The sequence below is a fragment of the Canis lupus genome, chromosome 2 (genome assembly GCF_048164855.1).
Source record: "Canis lupus baileyi chromosome 2, mCanLup2.hap1, whole genome shotgun sequence".
Classification (NCBI taxonomy): Eukaryota; Metazoa; Chordata; class Mammalia; order Carnivora; family Canidae; genus Canis; species Canis lupus.
Window position 1 is genome coordinate 16,636,811 of NC_132839.1, and position 22,577 is coordinate 16,659,387.

The window sequence follows — 22,577 nt, forward strand, 5'->3', positions numbered from 1 at the left end:
CTTTTTCAGTTTTAATATATTATTATCTATGACTAAGCAGGCTGCACCCAGTAGAGAAAAAATTATAGCCAATATTTTATTTTCCTTTTTTAAAACAGATGATTCAACGAGAAGCAGATGTAAAAAGTAAGGTAACTGCTGTGGCGTTGACAGACTCTGTTCACAATGTGTGGCATCAAGAAGCAGGCAAAACGATTCGAGAATGGATGAGAGAGGTGAGACTAGATTTTTTTCAACGCTGAGATGAATGAGTGTGAGCCTTTATATCTTGAGCCCCCACCAACTTATATCACCTCCCGCCCCCAAACTCCCTTTCTAGAGGCAGAACATTTAGAGAGAAGAGAAAAAAGTAGACATGGTTGTAATAATAATAGAAAACCCTTCTGAAGAACAAATACATTTTTGAAAGTCCTTCCCCCCCCCGCCCTTTTTTTTGGGGGGGGGGGCATTCTAAAGACTGTTATGTACGCAAGCAGCATACAGTAGAAACTGGCCAAAGAAGGTCATGATCTGTTAGATTCTCATTCCCTGATTTTTAATTTTTCTACCAGCTGCTTAGCATTGGTGCTGCTCAGTGACAAGAAAGAAGCTTAAAGTACCATTGGGTCTCATCCTTTTCTTAAAAGGTGGTCAGTATGTGCCACTCTTAAATGGACTGGCTCACTACTGCCAGTAGGGGGAGAAGTAAAAAGCTGAAATAGTGTTTTGCCACACGGAACCTGGGGCTCCAAGAAACCAAGGGCTGGTCATGGTCCAGCCTCAGGCTAAGAAAGCCTCTTTTCACCATCCCTAAGGGCTGGTGAGCTCATCAGTTCCTGACTCATTGAACATGCTCCCATTTTTTTTTTAAGCTTTCAACCCATTATTTATTTGGGTTATTGATATACAGCTGAAACTTCATTATTTCTATTTAGCTTTCTGATAGTATAAGCAATTGACATCATCCACACCGTGCTATATCAATTGTTTGGTCAAATTATATATTTCTATATATGAGAACTAGTTGACCTTCCTGATTTTCTCCCACTTTTTCTTGATAGAATACCCAGATATTTATCCAGCTGACCCCTTACCATAGGTATGGTGGGTAACTTCTATAAGCCCTTATAGTGCACTCTACAGACCAAAGAGTTAATGTTTGGGAAGAGTTTTGAATAAATAGGACTAAGCTATATAATCCCATAGTGGAATAAGCATAATATTACCAGTCTATTTTCACTGTTGTTGTTCTTATCCATTAGGAAAAGTACTTTTGGGGCACCTGGGTGGCTCAGTTGGTTAAGCATCTGCCTTCGGCTCAGGTCATGGTTCCAAGGTCCTGGGATTGAGCCCTGTGGGGAATGTACTTCTGTCTCTCCCCTCTACTTGTGCTCTCGCTTGTACTCTCTCTCAAATAAATAAATAAAATCTTTTTAAAAAGAGAGAGAGAAAGAAAAAGTACTTTAATTGTACAAAAGTCTAAAATATTTTTATTCCATTCCTCATAATGTTATAAATATGTAAAGGTAGGCTTTTAATGTGCTCTAACACCAAGGTGTTTTCTGACCACATTGCTTTTCATATTTCTCCTTTCACAGTTTATATCCCTAATTGTCTTTTCCAAGGGTCAAATTTTTTTTTCAAGAGAAATTTTGCATTTTTCATGCCTATACTTTTTTTTGTGGTATTTATCTGAACATGTGGACACATAAACAGCTCCCAGCATTATATAAGTAGTAAGGTTGAATAAATGCACATTTTCCCCCACATATAACCAATATGGAATTTAGTATTTATCCCAAACTAGAAACATCCCTGTTCATCATCTTTTAATTGGGAATTCTTCATGTCTCATTCCAGGTGACAAATATAACGAAATTTATTTAGACTTACTTCTTTTTTAGGTTTTTATCCAAATTCCAGTTAGTTAACATACAGTGTTATATTAGTTTCAGGTGTACAAGATAGTGATTCAACACTTCCATATATCACCCTCCTTGATCCCCATCACCTATTCCCCCCATACCCCCACCCACCTTCCTCTGGTAACCATCAGTTTGTTCTCAATGGTAGATTTACTTCTTTAACCCTTTGTAACTAAGACTGGATTAGGTACTGCCTTCAAAAATTAGAATATATTGTCTGCATTTTTTCGTTTGACTGAAATAGGTAATAGTTAAATTCATCTTAATTCAATCAAAGCTCTCATTAATTTCTTTGCAAGCATAGCTTTTATAAATCTTTTAAATATTATATAATTTTATAAATGACCTACTTCTTGAATAGTTCTTTTATTCCCTCAGTTATGCCTGAGGCATGAAACAGCATGAAGAATTTTTTATTATGACATACCAAAATTCAGACCCCAACTCAGTCACTTACCTAACTGTGTAATCTTGGGGACATTATTAATCTCTTTGAGATTTCACTTTTTTCATCTGTAAAATATAATACCTACCTTGCAAATATGATTGGGAAATAACATATGTAAAGAAACACCATGGACATGGGTATTTTAAAGGAGTTCAATAAATTGGAGCTCTCAGTGTTGTCATGTAATATTTCTTGCCCCAAAGTAACATTAAATTATATGAATTGTATTCTTTTGTTTTATGGATTATTTACATATTCAAAATACCTTACCAAAGGGTAGTAATTCAGAGCAAGGAGTTAGAAGAACTGGGTTTTGATAATGATTCTGGCTTAGTCACTCACTAGGCAAATCAATAACTGAAATCTAACATACACCAGGTACTCTACACTAAGGCTTATTGTCTTGGGAAAACCACTCGATCATTCTGGGCCTGTTTCATAATTGTGAATTACAGATAATAATTCCATCTACTTCATGAACTATTATGAGAATCAAAGGTGACAACCAAGAAGAAAACCTCTTGAAAAGCAAATGGCACTACATTAAAAAATAAAATGTATTAATATGGAAAATACTATAGTATACCAAAGATAAAAGTTATTAGGTCATTGTTGATGGAGCTTTGAAATTATCCCTGCTCAGAGCACCTCCCTAAAACAAGAACAAAAATGGAGACTATAGGAGCCTAGGCCAGATATCCTTGTCCCCTCTGCATGACCCCTTGAAATAATGAAGAACAAACAGTCATGGGTTCAGTAAATAGAAAAGGCTATGATCTTGAGCAGGTGGGTTGGGAGCAGGATGTGGAAGGGTGACTTTTGTATCCCTCAGCATCCCACTTCCCACTGCCTCTTGCTCCAGCTTCAGTTACAATCAGGTCACAATCTGAGATATTTTGCAAATGTGTCTCCCAAGAAAAACAACTTCACTAAACTGGAATGCTGACCATTAAAATAGTGGTCTGGCTGCAGATGAAGCTTCAGTGCTTTTGGCCTCTTAACCATTAGCTCCATTATTTCACCAAACACCACTTTAAATTTGGAAATAGGACAGGACACAAAGTGCTTAGTCATTCTTCTTATACTGCAAATTAGTAAAACTGCTTTTTGTTTTGTAAGCATATTTAAGTTAATGTGATAAAGGTATTGATGTTAACTATTCATCTACTATAAAAAGCTGATTTACTCTTTTTAAATTTCAGCAATTAATATACAGAAAGAAGGTTAAGTACTATATTCTTATATAATTTTAGAATAACAATTTCTTTTAAAGAAAGAAGGTCAGAGAGGGCTACTTTTGGTAATTACTCTGAGTGAAAACTACTCCAAACAGAAGACCAAGCATACATACTTAACCATGATTCATGACGAGAGGTAAAATGTAGCCTAAGGCAGCTGCTAAAAGACACTTCTTACCTTAAACTCCAGGACTGTAAAGTGGGTGAGGATGGACATGCAGGACATTGTGGTAGGTAAAATAAAAAACCAAACACAGAATGAAAAATACTATGCAATCACACTTATATGTGGAATCTAAAAAGATGGAATACATAGAAACAGAATAGAACAGTGATGACCAGTGGGGTAAATAGGGAGATACTGGTCAAAGAGTACAAAGTTGCATCTATGAGGATGCGTAAGTCTAGAGACCCAATGTATAGCAGTATAGCATGATGACTATATTCAGTACTGATTTCCTCTATTCAGTACTGAATACTAGAAGTCTAACAAGAGAATAGATTTCAGGTTCTCTCACAGCACACACACACACACACACACACACACACACACACACAAATGGTAACTCTGTGAGAAAATATGTTAATTAGCTCGATAGCAATAATCATTTCATAATGTATATCAAATCATCATGTTGTGCACTTGAAATACATAGTTTTTATTCTTTTTATAAAGGCTGAGAGGGTGAATGTTATTTCCTGACATATCCCTGGCCTCTGAAAGTCTCCAGCCAAGCCAGATGTATGGTTCTACAAAGCTATCATGAACCCTTACTTAGCATCATCAGCTCTGAATGGCAGGCAGTCCTGGAAACACAACCTAGTGAATCATAGTTGTTCTTGTCTGAGGACACAATGCCTTCCATTTTGAATCTCTACCTCTATGGCACTGGTGGATCTCAGACAAATAAAAATTAATAAGAACCTAAATTCACCCAGGGCAGCAAATATATCTCAAAATACTTGGCATAGGATACCTACTACATGTTTTTCTCTTTAAACATAGTATACTAAGTTCTAATCTTCTTCATTTTTTTAATCTTCTTCTTAAAAATATTTTATTTATTTATTTATGATAGTCACACAGTGAGAGAGAGAGAGAGAGAGAGAGAGGCAGAGACATAGGCAGAGGGAGAAGCAGGCTCCATGCACCGGGAGCCCGACGTGGGATTCGATCCCAGGTCTCCAGGATCGCGCCCCGGGCCAAAGGCAGGCTCTAAACCGCTGCGCCACCCAGGGATCCCTTCTTCTTAAAAATCTTAATTCATTTCATAACTACACTGAAATATTGTCAGCCCTTGGTTCAGTTGTCAAAGAGGGCCGCTCAGCACTATGGCCTACAGGCACTTCTACTTTAGGTTAATAGTTCCCAACATTTTGGATTTCACAAAGAAGACAATTTACAACCACAAAAAAAAACTGTTACGTTCATAATTTCAGAGTAAAAGACCTTTAAATTGAGAACACTTAACTCTAAAAAACACTATATTGCCATTTTTTTTCCCCTCAGACACAGAGAAACTTTAGTTACATGGTCCTCCCAAACTCTTGGCTCTGGTCAAGGGCTTCTTTCTCTCTGCTTGTTGGTTGGGATGAGGCAGGACTACATTTGACAGACATGCCTCTCTTAATCTGTAGTACACCATGCCTTACGGTCTGCTCAGGGCACCTGAGAATAAGATCTGCTTAGAACACACTAGCATGTTTTGCATTTACTTAGGGAGGGCTTTCTCAGCACCTCTGCCGTCCTGGACGCTCTGCTAGTGTCCATCTCGACTGAAGAGCTGAGGTGGAGGCAAAGTGAGCCACTGAGAAGAGGGATAGAATAAACATTAGAAAAACAGTAAAAGAGATTTGGTTTTTAATCTATAGAAATGCATCTCAGAATAGGAAGCTGGATCTGATATGATGGAATTTCAGGCAGATTGAATTTATGTGTAAAGGCTATATGTCTTTCTCATATTTCTTTCTTTATGTGTATTTCCAAGCACATTTGTGTTATTTTGTTACACTGTCATATGACAAACATTTTTATCTTGTTCTGCCCTTTTCTCTACATGTTTTTCCCAGTGAGATAAAAATGTTACACACGCAAGCACACACATGTACACGACACTCATCAAACTTATGATGCCAAGCCTTTACAATCCTACACAGGCCCTTCCTTTGTCATTCCAGAGAACTTTGGGACATACTCACTTTTTAAGGTATTTATTTTCTGTCCTGTTTTAATGAGAAATGAAAGCCTAAACATCTGCCTAGATAAAAACTGAAATTTCAGAACCCTAAATGTTAACCTATCTTTTGTTTTAAGTGTTTGAGTTAGAGGTGACCTGGATAAAGTCCATTTTATTCAGCTTTTTAAAGGCAGTGGTAACGAGTTAGAAGGTGATTAATTACCAACATATTGTAATGTACCATCATTTTTATTAATACCAGAAATATCCTATAAGACGTAGTTTTACATACATGAAGTATAGGTGAGCAGAATTAAGACTGACATATCACCTGGGTAATAGCCAACTTCCATCAGATTTGGAGGTACTACTAGGATGAATAATAATTAAAATATATACCTAATCGCTGCCTGTCTGTCGGTAGTGCTAATTGCTGTCATTGAAAAGACTGAATTGTTTAAGAGAAAGAGAGAAAAAGAGAAAGTCATTCTTCATTGAAGCTATCTCCCTGTATCATTGGGAGCCTATTTTTAGTACCTATAGAAGTCATGATTTTTGAATTTATTAGGGGCTGTGATGAATGATAAAACAAATCATCCATTTACATATCTTGACACTACTTTGGAGAATACTTATTTCTTACAAGCAAGTGTCACATTGTATATAAAAGCTGGCTAATTGTGTGCTAATCTTCTGCATTATCTAGAACTCTGTGATGTGGTATTCTATCAATAGTAATATTAATTTTACTTATTTCGAATGTATGAAATATCTTCTAAAACCCAATTTCTTTTATAATTTCTGTTCTCTCACATTGTATAATTTTGCATTCAGCTGCTAATTAAGATTAGGAGTGCACGCAAGTTATAGAATACATATTCAATTTAAACCATCAAGCTTTTGTTATACATAAAAATACTAATATTTTATCCATTTTAAATGTAAAAAGAGAGAAAGCATTTAAGAACATTACTAGATGTTGTGTTTGTTTTCATGGTTTTTTTTTTTTTTTCCACACAGTTCAATAGTTTCATTGATCTACTGTTTCTTACAAAAATCTGCCATGCTTTGTGAACTTCACTTTCTAATCTCATACAGCAACCCTTCCTTTATGTTATTCCTGCTCTCCCTGGTCCCAGAACAGTAGGGTTGCCTTGACAAATCTATTCAAAAGCCATTCCTCGGCCTTTATTGGTGGGGACTGGGGCCTTTGAAATTCTCTCCTCACTGCAACACAGCTGACATCTTCTTCCAGACAGAATGAATTAAGGAAATACAATAAGACACTTGATCTACCAGTCAAGGATCTTTCCACAGTGAGGACGGATTCCATGGTGCACAACCAGGGCAGCAAGCATCTAAAAATACACAATACATGCTTGTTTACCAGAATAGCAATCAGTGATTTTTCCAACATGATTGATAGGATGATTTCTTTTAAAATAAAATCTGTCTGGAATTTCAGTGTGTATGTGTGTGTGTGTTAGAAATTTTTAAAAAGCCATATGAAGTTAATCACATTGTTTTAAGCCAGCCTTTAAATACAGACTTAAAATGTATGGAAGGAATATACATAATTTTTATTTCATTTGTCTGAGTAGTAAGTCGTCAGTATCTTAAAGATTGATTTTAATATTGAAGGCCTCGTGTCCTCAAACACACAGCTTCAATTCACTAGGTTGTGTTTCTTTTGAACTACTTGATACAGCCTTCATTGAACAAGGTTGAAGTAAAAACTAAAAGAAAGTATATTTAAGGAGTAACTGCAAAATGTATTTGTTCTATTATTGCAGAGACAAAGACTAGGTTAAAAATAAAACTATTCTTTCACATGATCAAAATAATATTTATTTCCGTCTTAAAGTTAAAAATGGCCATCCTTTTCAGTTTCCCTTAATTATAATCTTAGCCTTTTCTTATATACATGTTACATCATGGTTCACAGAAGGTTACATGTCTTCTTAATATCAGCAGAGATAACTTGCCAAATTGTAGAAGATAAACTTTATTCCACAACCACAGTGGTCAGGAATAATACTGTTTATATAAGGAAAAATTTTATAGTACATGGAAAATAAATTGGATATACTTCTTGTGGTTGATTATATAGGAAAAATCAATCTCTGCAGCCTAAAAAGTTTGTCTTGGTTTTAAAACGTTTCAACAGAAAATTGTCTCTATTGCATTGCAGAATTGTTGTAATTGGGTCTCTAGCTCAGAACCATTAGACACATCAGTGGAGTCCATGCTGCCGGATTGTCCCCGAGTCTCAGCAGGTATGTGTTTGATGAGAGATGTATGGGTTTTTTAGGGTGAAAAAATATGGTAATGAAATGTGGAATTCTATCTTGTGAATTAAGCATGTTGTTCTGCCTGGACTCTTTGAATGAATGATGGGTAACGTACAGCATGGATCTGATCCGCTACCAGAAATTTGTTGAGTGACTGAAAATGCTAACTAACACACTCACAGCAGGGATGAAGAGGGGAAGCAATCTGAGAGTAATATAGACAGCTGGCTGCTAAAGCTTCAGGAGACAAGATGTACGTAAATAAAAACGTGGTTAAGACAGGGACTGGGCAGCTAAGCCAGATCTCAGAATATTTGTCTTGGATTGAGTACCAATTCAAGGATACAACAAGCAGTCAAGGCTGTGAGTTCAGAGGGGAAAGACTGCTGTGATCTAGGGTCTTTAGAAGAATTTTTCATGCAGAAGCTTTTGGCTAGACCTTATGCTTTCAGTAGGATGAGGACTATAGAAAGATGTGCAGGATGGACATTCTAGGCAAGCAGACATGTCTATCCATTTGAAAGGAGTAATTTGGAGAACGGTTCAAATATTAGGTAAAGAACAATTATAACTGCATTACATTATCACTAATACCTAAATGTGAACTTGGCTTCACTGTCATTAAGCTAGATTTTTCAAGTCCGTTGGTCAGGGTTCAACCAACCATATATATGTATGTATATATATACACACACATACACACACTATAATATGTATACTGTATATATATATATATGCATATATGTATATGCTACTATATATATGCATATATATATTGTGTATAAGAAACAGGTAATATATATGCTATTATATATATACGTATATGTGTATGTATAATATAATTATACATTATATATGTTATATATTATATATAATAATTACATATACATATAGAATATTATAGGTATGTTACATAATTGATTCTCTTTATTAGCAGTAATGTTCTATAAAGTCACTGACAATGCTGAATTGGTGAATACTGAATACAAGGTTAGGTTGCTTCAAGCTTCTGGTCACATTTTCATCAACCAACCAGTATATAACCTTGCTTTATGAATGTCTCTACTTAAAGACACCTTATTTAATATATGTTGTTGATTCGGTAACATTGAACTCACAGCCAACAACACTATAACTCATGCCTGAATGAAGCTTGTATAACACATTCATTTCCTTTTTTTTTTTTATTTTTAAGATTTTATTTATTTATTCATCAGAGACACAGAGAGAGAGAGAGGTAGAGACATAGGCAGAAGGAGAAGCAGGCTCCTTGCAAAAAGCCTGATGCAGGACTGCATCCCAGAATCCCAGGATCCCAGGATCACAACCTGAGCCAAAAGCAGATGCTCAACCACTGAGCCACCCAGGCGTCCCTTTTAAAAAAAAAAAAAAAAAAAAAAAAAAAAAAAAATTATTTATTTATTTATTTATTTGATGAGAGAGAGCACAAGCAGTGGGAGTGGCAGAGGGAGATGGAGAAGCAGGCTTCCTGCTAAGCAGAGAGCTCGACATGGGACCCGATCTCAGGGCCCTGAGATCATGACCTTAGCAGAAGGCAGATGTTTAACCAACTGAGCCATCCAGGTGCCCCCATTCATTTTCTCCATAAGGCATAACAGTCTTCAGGCAGCCCCGGTGGCGCAGCGGTTTGGCACCGCCTGCGGCCTGGGGTGTGATCCTGGGGACCCGGGATCAGAGTCCCATGTCGGGCTCCCTGCATGGAGTCTGCTTCTCCCTCTGCCTGTGTCTCTGCCTCTCTCTCTGTGTGTGTCTATGAATAAATAAATAAAATCTTTAAATAAAAAAAATAACAAGAAAAGCTCAAGACTTATACAAAGAAAATTATTAAAAAAAAAAAAACATATCAGTCTTCTTAGGAACACTAGTGCTTAGGGCTTAGGTACGCTAAGCCCTAATATGTCAGCACTGTACTTGGGAGGTGTTTCAAATAGTGAAATCTCACACACACACACAAAAAAAACATGGCACTAAATGTCAATAAGAACACTTATTTACAGTGTGAGAACTGAAACAAGAAGGTAAAACATGGCCTTATTTGACCCTAGTTAGGAATGCATGCTAGGCAACTCAGATTTTTCACTACTCTGCACATGTGCATATCTATAAATGACCACAAAAAAGCACCCTGCATATTGATTTGGGAGTTTACAAATAAATATTAGTAAGTAGGTGAATTCACAAATATGGAATCCATAAATAAGAGGATTGACTATATATAGTAAAGGATTTGACCTAGGATTTGATCAGAGCTGGTTAAGCAGGCTCTGTAAGAATGTTGACTTTGCCTCCTGTGCTGGAGCTTGGAACTATAGAGCAGACGTTTGTTAAGGGAAGATGGATGTTAAGTGATAGAGAGCAAAAATGAATTAGACCCCAGAAACATGAACTGGAGCATGTGAAGATGGTCTTAAACTCATGTCAGTTATTTTTGCTTCTGACCTTGGTGGTGTGGAAGTCTGTAGAAGCCAGTGTCCTTTGTCATGGAGCTAACTACATGCGCATCTGGCCTGGGAGTCAGAAATGATGAAGGGGATTCAGGGCAAGGTAGTACAGGTGCAGTCCTGGCCACTGCCTTGTGCCACCAGGTGAGCTAGCAGATAAACAACAAGATGCATAAGCTAGAAATAGCTACTGCTTTACTTTAGCCCTCCAAATGTCCCACAGAAATTTCTTTTATGTATCATCCTAATAGAAACACATAATTTGAAAACAAATTCTGGGAAATATGGTTCAACTTAGCCAAATGGACACATTATAGAGCCTCTACAGTTCACCACTTGTCAACTTGGCAGTTTTATAGATCTCCTTAAACCAAACAATCTACAAAGAGAAACATTAATGAAGTCATGCTTCTACCTCATGTGATACAACTATCCTATGTACAAATGAAAACACACCAACCCTTTCCTCAGAAAAGGATATGAAACCCTTTTATTGTCTTTGGCCGATGTCCATTCTTCTCACCATTTATATCTGTAATTTAAATACTGAGAGATAAAGCTAATTACTTTTGACATATCTTATATGAAATGATAAGGAAATAAGAGAGGAAAACAAAAATGTTTAATATATGTACTCAAATCAAAATAAGGAAGAAATACCCATAGCTATTACATTGCTCATTTTTGTAACTGGCCATGTACTTCTGGCTGATATTTATAACTACCTTCATTCTGTATTCCCCTTGTTCTTAACAACCACCTCAACTAGTTGTAGTTCTCGCCTGGTTGGCTGACCCATACCGTCACACCTGCAGCAGCTGGGCCGTTAACTATCCTGCCTGAGTTAGATGGTTGTAGTTTGCTATTGACATTAATCACAGGAGGTACTAACAGGTGTCCTCGATGATTTCCTGCATTGCAGACACACTCCTCTTTATCCCCATTGTGTAGTAGCAGCTCAATTATCCCTTAGTTATCAAGATTCATCATGCCAGCCAATATACTAACACTCTTCCATTCCTTTTTAATTCAGTGGTATAAGGAGCCCAAAATGGCAAGACCACAGTCTCACCTTCCAGTTCAATGGAATCATTGTTGTGTCACTTAATAGAAGCCTTCTTCCCTATGGAACTAAGACCTTTAGATCAACAGAGTCTAAAGTCATAGGAATGGGAAGCAACAGTTTTGTTAGTAGGTCACTGAGGGTAGTCAGAAGAGAAGCCAGTCCCATTTCCATCCCTTCATTCCCAGACCTGGGAGAAATACCACATGTATTAAATGCTGATTTAGGGTACGTACACATCCTGGAGTACATTGTCTCAGCCCCACAGGGTGTTGTCACCTAAGCAGACATCAAACTGAGTCTTCAGAAAGTTACTTCAGAAAGTTACTTTGTGAAGCCTGCTGCTTATGGATAACAGGGAACATGGTAAGACCAATGAGTGTTGGCAGACCTCTGGCTCTTTCTCGTCCTCTCACTTGCTCCCTCTGATGGAAGCCAGCTCTGTGTGAGGTGCTCTGTGCAGCTCTGTGCCCCCATGGCAAGGAATTGGTGTCTCTAGCCAAGAGTCAGTGAGTACTTGAGACCTGTCCACAGCCCCATGCTTGACCTTGGAAGAGGATCCTCTCCCAGATCAGCTTTGAGATAACTGCAACCCCAGCCAACACCTTGATTATGGTGAGACACTAAGCCAGTTACTCAGATAAGCCACACTCAGATTTCTAACCCAGAGAACCTGCAAGTGCTAAATATATATTGTTTTAAGCTGCCTGTTTGGGGGCTATTTATTCCACAGCAGTAAATAATCAATATGGCAGATTTAAACTTCAGCTTTGGTGCTCACTCAAGCCTAAGTAGAAACCATCTTAACTTAATTTTGATGCTAAAGTCTTATAAGGCTCATCTCTGCTCTGATACCTTAGGATTTAAGAGCAACTTTGTAAAAAGGCTAAAAAAAGTTCATTGAAGATGATTCATCCCTAGCCTAGTTCCCTGACTGTCTCATTAGACTTTGCTGTATACCATATCAGAGACAAGATATTAAGTTTCTTCATTATCACGTTTGATCACTATATCATTTGATCACTAAGTCTTCTCACTCTGCAGCTCTTCACTGACCAAGTTTTTCCTAGGACAGAATTTGCTACTCCGTGTAACCTTCTAGTCCAACAAATTGGCTTAAATAAAAAGATTTCATATACACTCCCCAGCATATATCCATTTATTTCTCATATATTTATTGATCACTTATGATGTTCCAGGTACTATTCTAGAAGTTGGGGACATAGCAGTGAACAGTAGTAGCTTCTTATGACTATCTCCTTTCCAACAACAACAACAAATGGGCAGGGGGGTAGGGGACTGTTACCTCGATCTCTGCTAGTGGTAGGTTCCTCCCTTTGAAACTGGCATCATTAGATTGCATCAAATGAGAAAAGAGTTGGGGCCAGCACCTCCAGCATTTTCCATGCCAACTTATAAAAACTGAACAGTTTTCAATCAAAATCAATGATTCCTCACTTCTTAAAAAATGCTAAATAAGAAGTATGACATGATCAAAATGAGATTTTGAAGAAGATTAATTTAATAGATGGGTAAAAGAGAGGAGCAAGAAGCTAGAGGCAGAACCAGCAGGCTGTCTGACAATGAAGCAAGTGTATGGGGTTGTGGGCATAAACTGGACTGGTGGCAGTGGGAACAGAGAGGAAAGGGAAGCGATGAGAAATAGGAGTCGGGAAGAATCGACACTCCCTGACGGCCAGGATATTGGATGTGGAGGCTAAGGCAAAGGGAGAAAATGACAAACTGGAATGAAAAGCAACTGAGATAATGAAAACATTACCAGAAATCTAGAGGAGCTAGAGGGGGAAATCAATTAAGGACGAGAGGAGGAAACTGTTCTATGACCTACTTAATTGAGGCGATGGCAGTTATGTGATGGCAGGAAGTTCAAGTAGAAAAAACCAAAGCTTGGTGAAGTGCCTTTGAAATATCTGTAATTCTCTGAGCACAAGTTAGTAATGGATATCCAGACTCTATGTTCAATTTAGTGAAGCCTTTTTTTTCTAGCTTTCTAATTTATAAACTTTTTCATAATTTATAATATGCTTTTATTGTTTGACTAAAGTCTCATGGTTATAGCAGGGAAATTGCCTATAAAAATACATATACATTTAATGCTGTATTTTTCCTTCATTACTAAATATGTTTCCCTTTATTAAAAAATTATGTGTTGCTTATAATAGCTTCATTTTATCAGTGTTATTTATCTATGAATATATATTTTTAAAAACGGGTACAATAAATTTTTAAAATTATATTTAAAATATCACTGATAATTATTATCAGGGCAGTCATGTTGTTTTTATTTTTCTTTTAAAAGCAGATGTAATACTTGACAGCTCCACACTGAGGAGTTGGCAGTGTTGTACCCTATACTTCAAGTAAACTCTGACTTTTTTTTAGTTATCTTAACATACGGTGAATGGTGGGTATTTGAGGGATCTTGAATGCAGGGACTGTTTACCCTGCTTCATTCTATTGATGGTGTTTCCTACCGGTAAAGATCAGCCAGTTAAAAACATTGTTATTCAAAGAATGATATAATAGGTTAGTAGGACCTATGTTTTGGTATAGCCCACATTTTGGTTGTTTGTGTGTTTGTTATAAAATGGCAATAACAAACATCTGCCTCACTCTTCTTGTAGAAGTGTTATGAGGACAATTTTTGTAGATTCTGGGGGGCTATTTTGAATTCCTCAGAAAGAAAGCACTGCAAAAACCTAATGTGGTACTCCTCTATATTCTCACGAACCATTTTAGAATTTAAGGCTACCATTTGTTTTAAAACTATTATTTTAATCATATGGGAATGAAAAAGCATTTGCAAGGCATACTGCCTTTTCCGTTTCCCTGTCTCAATTTTTAAGCAACAAATAACTTACCCGTTCATATTTTCCTGTGTTTTCTGTGACATGGATAAGGGTTACAAAATATTACACAGAAACCGACATCACAGAAAGAAACTACAGTGAATAAGGCAAAAGGAAAACTAATAGTAGGAAGAAAAATGTGAAGTAGGACATAGAAGTATGGACACACTAGAGCTAAAAGACACGGGATGGCAGTAAGGATGAAATTACAAATGTTCCAAATGTGCTCCCCCTCAAAAATAGCTAGTATAATTTGTGGCTGTGTATGAGGGGGCAGTCCCCCAGGGTGAGACGAAAGCAAAACATAAATGTTTGAAAACAGAGAAAGTTACAGAGCCCTGATACCTTCTGACTTCTTAAAGGTCTGGACATGGCTTACTTTGGTTGGCATATGGCCGACAGGCTGCCCTTTGCCAGCTTTTTCTAACAGGCTAAGTTTGGATAAGGGCTACTGCTAAGTGTCATATACTTTTTACGGTCCTCCGAATGTGCTCCTTCCATGCCTCTCTGGGTGTGTGCTGATGCAACAAGTATTTACTGTGGACTAGACATTGTTCCAGGTGCCAGGGATGTAGTGATGAATTACACCAGATACAGGTTCTTTGTGGAGCTTACATTCTAGTAGGGGAGACAAATAATAAACAAGGTAAACAAGGAAAGTTTATAGTATGTTAGATTGTGGGAGTTGGTAGGAGAGATATAAAGCAGGACCTGAAACATGGAGATGGGGCCGGGGAGCGGGAGAAGGGATTTGCCTTTTTAGAGAGGAGGACACGGAAGGCCACCCTGAGAAGATGACATTTCTGGGACATTTTTTCTAGTCCTGATCTCTTACCACCTCCCACTGATGAAGACCGTATTTGCCTATCTGGCCTTAGAGATCTTTCCTCAACTCCAGGCTACCTACTGAGCTCTGAAACCTGTGCCCCTATTCCCTCCAGCACTCCCTTGTTCTGGGTCCTTGAAAACCTCACCTTGTAGTCAGATCCATTTTTACGAGTCCTCTAAGATTTATGGTAACCATAAAGCATAAGTATAAACAAGTTACTAAGGTGTTCCACTCTTCCCTATAGAAAACTTATAGAAAAGTATAACATTTATATGGTGCCCTGGAGTTCACAGGCAGGGTTGCTCATGTCTAGAGGTAAAGGGACAGAGCCACCCCTGGCTGACCCGAAGGGTGAGGGGATCAGTATTTTGACATACTGTGTCATACTGTGACCACTTTGCACCAGGCACACAGGATGGAAGCCTCGGACTCCTCACAGCTTCATTTTGCCATCTACCATGAAGGAAATCCCTGAACCTGGATTCACTAAATCTGTGTAGTCTAGAGGTGTGATGCCTGTCAACTTATTTCCTGCCAGAACTTGTATCCCTCTCACTTTTCCTTGTCCTTGTCACAGCTTGAGACAGGCTTTTCTCTAATATTTCACTTTACCTAAAACACTTGATGTAAATCTGGGCACCTCAAAATTGGAAAGATAACAACATAAATGTTAAAAAAAAAAAAAAAAGGAAGAAGAAAAGAAAAAGGAAAAAGGGGAACCATAGTACATGTCTTTTAAGGGTTAAGAATTAAGCTTGAAAACTTAGGATATTTAGATGACCTCATCTTGGTTTGGATGTAGAAGAAGGGGGCTGTTGATAACATGTACCAAATGCCAACCCCCGTTCCCCACCAGAAGAGAAAGTGGAAAATTGGTAATTTTTAGGTGAATTTGAATTGTAGAAAACCTGCTAACACAACCCTGATTGTACTTTGCTTTAACAGTGCAGATTAACTATTTACACTGACTGAACATACTGAATATTTGCTAAATATTTACTTCAATTTATTGCTGAAAATATATCTTGAGGAAATGACACCAAGGAGTTATATCTCTTCTTTGTTAGTGAATAATCACTTGCTTCTAAAGATAGCAATGAAAAATCAACAGTAATTGCTTCTAGATGTGTCATTCAGAATGTGTAGACAAGTTGAGCTGTCTAATATGTTTTTAGACACAGCTCAAATTAATTAGGTAATTGAAAATCAATACTTTGCCTTTGTAAACAGATCTTAAATTTCAAGGTGTATTAGCATATATAGTACTGTACCATTTTTTCACTATGTGTACTGCTCGAGAACTACAGCATTCCTCTTTCCATTCAAAGGTTATATAGTCTAATCCTTTAAGTGATGCTTTCATTAACTAAATAGCACTTTTCAGGCAGTTTTGTTCATTACTGTAGAATTGGCCTTGTAGCTGTTATTCATCAGTTAGTTTCCCTATTCATTGTTCTATGCTACCTTATAATTATTAGTTAACCTAAGGGATGAGTATTCTAAAAGTTGACCACCAGAAATTCGTGTGTTTTTAGTGAATCATTCATTATAATTAGCTAGAATCAGGGACTCTGGGGAAATAACTGATTAAAGAATCATTTAAAATAATCCTCCTAAATATATATTTATATAGATCACCAATATTTGCCCTGATTATAATATACTTAATCAGATTCAATATTTTCCTCCCATTTGATTCTTTCAGTTTTCCAGTAATCACAGGGAATATAACTAGTTTCACTTCAGAAATCTCACTTTAAAAAAAAAAAATTAAAAATAGCCACCATGTTTTTTACAGCTTTCTGAACCAATTTGTGAAAAATCCTTCGAAGAATTTGGCAGTAAAGGTGGCAACTCTCCTTTTACTAAGCTAACTCTTCCCTTTAAAGATAAAAAAAAAAAATTAATTATTTTTGGAATGCAATGGGGTAAATAACCAAATAATATGAATTTGTATTTGTACTTGAAAATCTTATGAGTTCATTTGCAAGAGCTATTACTTTCACTGTCCCTATAGCAGTGTCTCATGATTCCTAGTGTTGTGTCCCTAATTGTTGGAAAAGTAATTTGGGGACCTAAGACAGATATGTTCATCCTTTTTACTATATATTAAGTATTGATCTCCCTTCCCACGGTTGTCTGTGCTTCACTTGTCCTCTATTTCTCCTTCCCTCTGTCAGTTCAGTCTGGGTCACTGCTCTTGATGGTTCTCTCTGTGTCTGTATATTGACCTCTGACTCTCTGTCTCTCATCTGGTTTAGTCTCTGTGTATGACTTTTCTTACAGTTTGTGTCTCCTGTGTCTCCCTGGCTTCCTCCCCCACCTGGAGACTGTCTGGCAGCCCGTGGCATCACATCTCCCCCAACCCACACTCTCTGCCTGCCCCTGCCTGACCTGTGTGGTTTGCCTAGGTCCACTGCCCTCACTCCTCTTCGACTGTGTGATATGTGCTTCCCTCCAGCCACAAGGTCTCTGTTCTGTCTTGTCAGATTCAGACAGCAAGTCACCAATAAAACATCTGCTGTCCGCTGGTGAAATTACCCCAAAAATACAACCCTTCAGAAAAACTGTATTGCTTTTTAAAAGTGATTCGGAACATCTAAAATAAATATTCTTTGGTACTAAGATGAAAATTCAAAGTGAACATTAGGTATCATGAACAGGCCAAGTATTTCCTGTTCATAAAATCCCAAGATGCTCTCTCAGTTGGTTATCAGTGCTTGAAAAACAAGGATGGTATTTTTTGAAGTCTTTGTTTCATTATATCTTTAAGAATATAGTCCTTTTTAGTTCTACTTGATGATAAATATAGTTCTATTTAGTGATAAATTTTGAGAGGTAGTTTTATTTGATCAATGAGTTCAATTTTTAGGTATTGGAATTGGTTTACCTGTAGATATCTAAATATTCCTTGAGAATTGGTACGGTATTTCTGTCCATTATGTTTGTTAATATCCCCTTAGGTCGTATCTAACCCCAAGTAGTCAATATATTACACCACAAAATAAGGAAATCTTACACCAGCTAGTTTACAGACGTTTTGAATAATCTCATGGCATAATCCTTGACAGAATTCAATTGTATTACATAATTTCTTGATTTCCAAAATACTATATAAGTTACTTGTTGAAATTCTGGGCAAAGAAACAGAAACATGATTTTAAACTTTGTGTAGCAATGATCTCTATAAATGAGACTTTTGTTAAGAGACCCTAAATTAAACATTTCTGATAACCATCTGAAATCAGTGTTGGCTTAGAGATTCTTTTCTTTTTAGCAAATGTTTCAGGTATTTTTCAAAAGCAATATGAAGGATTTCAGATTTTAACTTTTATTTACTTTTAATAAATTGCCTTCAAAGAAATTTAGGGTCTTATTTCCCTTTTAATTTTGTGGCAGAGAAGCCACACCCTTCCTGCTGAGTTTCCAGTGGGAAAGTGATTAAGCTTTTAAAAAGAGATTGTTGATTTAAGGCCACATATACAAGTGATTATATATAACCAATAGTTGGGAAATAATAAAAAAACTACTTGTGGCTTGAATTTTATAGTGAAAAGTATAGTCTTCCATAATCTTTGTAGTGTAGACTTCTTTAGCACTGATGTAATGAAAGAACAGTCTCTCAGAGTTACTTGGTTTGCGTTTCTTCAGAAACAATATCAAACATATCAGATCAACACAGGTGGTAAAGCTTATATTTCAGAAAACCCAAATTTAGTTATTTTTACCAGTTAGTCAACTAATAATTTTAATTAATCTGTTTCCCCTAAAATTAGAGCTTAACCTCATGTCTTTCCATAAATTTGAGTTATTCTTGGTTCTTTTGAGGCAAGAAACTATAAATATTTGTTCCTTAATTCTACGAAGATTTATTGAGCACTTAATATGTACTAGACACACTAGTCTAGACTCTAACAGTATAAAGATTGCTAGATACGATTCTTGCCCCTCAAGGAACTCTAGCAAAAAGTCTTCTGTTTGTTGCAAAGATTCTCTTTGTTACTAAAAAGAGGATGATCATTGAAATAGATGGGGGGAGGAGAGTTAAGGACATACGGTGAGCTCCTTCAGGACCCAAGAGTAACTCTTAGTTCATCAACATCCATTTTTATTGACTGGTACCCCCACTGCTATCTAAGAGTTAGTGCATCTTCTGAAAGTATCCACCTTCCTTCCATGCTAGTATGAGACTCTGACTTTTCACTTCAGATACATGTTTCAATTGAATGAGTATGCTGTCATTTCAAACTCTGTAATGGTAGTAAGTCACCATTTATGAGGAAAAGCTGTGGGTTTATCATGATTGTGAGTAGCTTGTATTCTCCCAAATATGTAAGAGAATTAATTCTATAACATGGCCAGAGGAAGATCTACAATCACTCTGCCTATAAAATGGGGATAATACTAGTACCATTGTATTGGGTAATGGTCAGAATTAAGTGAAATAATCCATATAGGACTGTTAAAATAGTACCTGGCATATAGTTAGGACTCAGTAAATATAGACAGTCTTGTCTTCACTTTGTATGGTCCCAAATACCCAAGTTTCAGTTACCATAGTTTGGTTAATAACTCCAAACCCCCCAAAAAACAAGGTTCAAATTTCAGTTATCACAATATATTAATTGTGAATAACTGCACTAAGTATGAATCCCCATGTGAATAACAGATGCACATCGTGATCAGCAGTCGATCACATCATTTCTTTCAAAATCTTTCACTGATTGATCACTGCATATCTGTTATTCAGTTCATGTATAGATAGCGCTATCTTACATCTTACAAAAATGGATGATCAGAAGAGAGACTTGGCCAGCAAAGATGAAAGTGCAGCAAAGAAATGGAATGCTGAAAGTAAAATTGTAAAGTGCTGGTGACGAAAAAGATGAAGATGTCCCGGAGGAAGTGACGCTAGCAAAAAACACTTCACATGAACTCTCAGAGATATTTCACGACATTGGAAGTGCGAAGGATAAAATGTTGGAAGCTGAATCAAACTTAGGAGCATGAAAATTAGCCAAGGCAGAGAAAAGATTTGCTTTGAACTGTATCATAAGTTGTATGAAGGGAAGTCAAGCACTATTCAAACTACTTTAGTAGGTTTTTTACAAAGAAAGAAAGCATTTTAATTCTCAATGTTTCTAATGTTCTACATTACAGTGTACTAAATATAATTGGTTTTACCATTTTTTCGTTCCCCTACTCATTTTTCACTGGCAGTAGGAGGATTTTTCATGTTTTGACCAAAAAAAAATTTAAAGGTCATGAAACAACCATAGTTTTTCCTATTGATTATCATGATCACTTTGCATGGTTTCAACTTGTACTGTCATTTTTATAATCATTTATACAGTGCAAAGCAAGGACTTCCTATAGTTATTATTATTAGAAATTATTTTATCCAGCAAATCAAGTACTACAGTTTTAGAGAAATTGCTCATTGCTTTTCAAAATTTGAGAATTTAAAACTTTCTGCCATTTCTCTCCTGCTTCTGTCTTTGTGTTTTCTAGACTAAGTCCTGATTCTAGTCATGTCTCATTACAGGATTAACTCTTAGAGCCTCCCAGTGCATCTTCTACAGAAATACAGTATTTATCCTCAATTTGCCTGTTCTTCAGTATTTGACCACATTTCTTCATTGTCCTAAATCTACTAAAATTCCACACTAGGCCTTTCCCTTTCATTCTTCCTGCTAATGTCTTGTTCTGTCACACTCTACTGAAAGACTATCGGTCCTTTAATATATTGTCTTCCTTTCAAAATGACACCTGCCCTAGAACATATCCTTATGAGAAACTTCTTTAAATTCATTGGTTTCTTCCTTATGTTTCATCTACATTTCTGTCAATCATAAAAAGAAACCCACAAATGTCTTTCTTGAATTTAAATTATTATAAGAAATTCTATGTAAGCAAAATATAAAATTCTAGCTGGAAGTTAACCAAGTTAACACTTGGAAATGATGCTATGATTGGCAACAAAATAAAAATTAAAAATAAATGCTGTGCATTCTCACTTTTACCTTTTTGTACTTCTAGAACCATGTGAATGTACAGTTGAACATTCAAAAATATAGTTAAGTTTTCATTAAATACATAATGATGATTGAAATCTTGCTTTCATCTCTCCATTCATCACTGCTTTGACATAATTGTTTCCTGGAGTTCTGAGGCTTTCAGAAAGTGAAACCATCATTTGGCTGATATTATCTGCACACACATAGGATGGAGAACAGCTACTGAAAGCTGCAGTGACTCTAAACAAATTAATATGGATTTGGGCATGAATCTTTTGCTCAGAAAAGAGGCTGATAGCCTAGTTCGTTCTCTTTAGGACCTTTGGAATCCTAGTGAGTTGACTTTGAAGAGGATTCAGTTCAATAACCTGAATTATTACCTCACTGTGTAAAACCAAGGACTTTGTCAGTTTTAAAATGCTAAATGGGTTGGAGCACCTGGGTGGCTCAGTCAGTTAAAGAATCTGCCTTCTGCTCAGGTCATGATCCCAGAGTCTCGGATTCAAGCCCCACATCAGGCTCTCCACTAGTAGGGAGTCTGCTTCTCCCTCTGACCTTACCCCTTCTTGTGCATTCTCACTCTCTCTCTCAAATAAATAAATAACATCTTAAAAAATAGAATAAAATGCTAAAAGGAGGGGCACCTGGGTGGCTCAGTCGTTAAGTAGCCAACTCTTTTTTTTTTTTTTAAAGATTTTATTTATTTATTCACGAGAGACACAGAGAGCAAGATAGAGGCAGAGACACAGGCAGAGGGAGAAGCAGGCCCCATGCAGGGAGCCCGACGTGGGACTCGATCCCAGGTCTCCAGGATCACACCCCGGGCTGAAGGCGGCACTAAACCACTGAACCACTGGGGCTGCCCTAAGTAGCCAACTCTTGATTTTGGCTCAGGTCATGGTCTCAGAGCCCTAGGATCCAGCCCCACATCAGACTCCTTGCTCAGCAGAGAGTCTGCTTAAGATTCTCTCTGTCTCAAAAAAAAAAAAAAAAAAAAAAAAAAAAATATATATATATATATATATATATATTATCTCTGTCTCCCTCTATCCCTCTCCCTACTCACTCTCTCAAATAAATAAATAAATAAATAAATAAATAAATAAATAAATCTTTTTAAAAATAAAATAACAAGATGCCAAAAGGAGTTTTTAATTTATATATTTAGATAAAGTTACTATATTGGAACTTAAAATCTTGAGTCTGATACTACCTTTGGAATTTTCCATGGTCATTATTGCATTTCATGTTACTGAATGTAAGTGTTCATTTTTCCAG

The 22,577-nt window shown here is 36.7% G+C and overlaps 1 protein-coding gene across 25 annotated transcripts in view; it reads left to right on the forward strand.

Annotated features, from left to right (window-relative positions):
- The window catches only part of ARB2A (ARB2 cotranscriptional regulator A), a 413,754-nt gene that overhangs the window by 257,738 nt on the left and 133,439 nt on the right, over positions 1-22,577 (forward strand). For 15 of the 25 annotated variants that reach the window (XM_072791470.1, XM_072791354.1, XM_072791426.1 and 12 more), the window contains 2 exons: positions 99-215; positions 7,959-8,043. In XM_072791470.1, the coding sequence (XP_072647571.1) occupies positions 99-215; positions 7,959-8,043 (202 nt within the window). Of the gene's footprint in view, positions 1-98; positions 216-7,958; positions 8,044-11,553; positions 17,879-20,032; positions 20,059-21,992; positions 22,322-22,577 lie in introns of those variants that run through there. The other 10 variants (XM_072791456.1, XM_072791306.1, XM_072791344.1 and 7 more) reach the window with 3 other exon arrangements.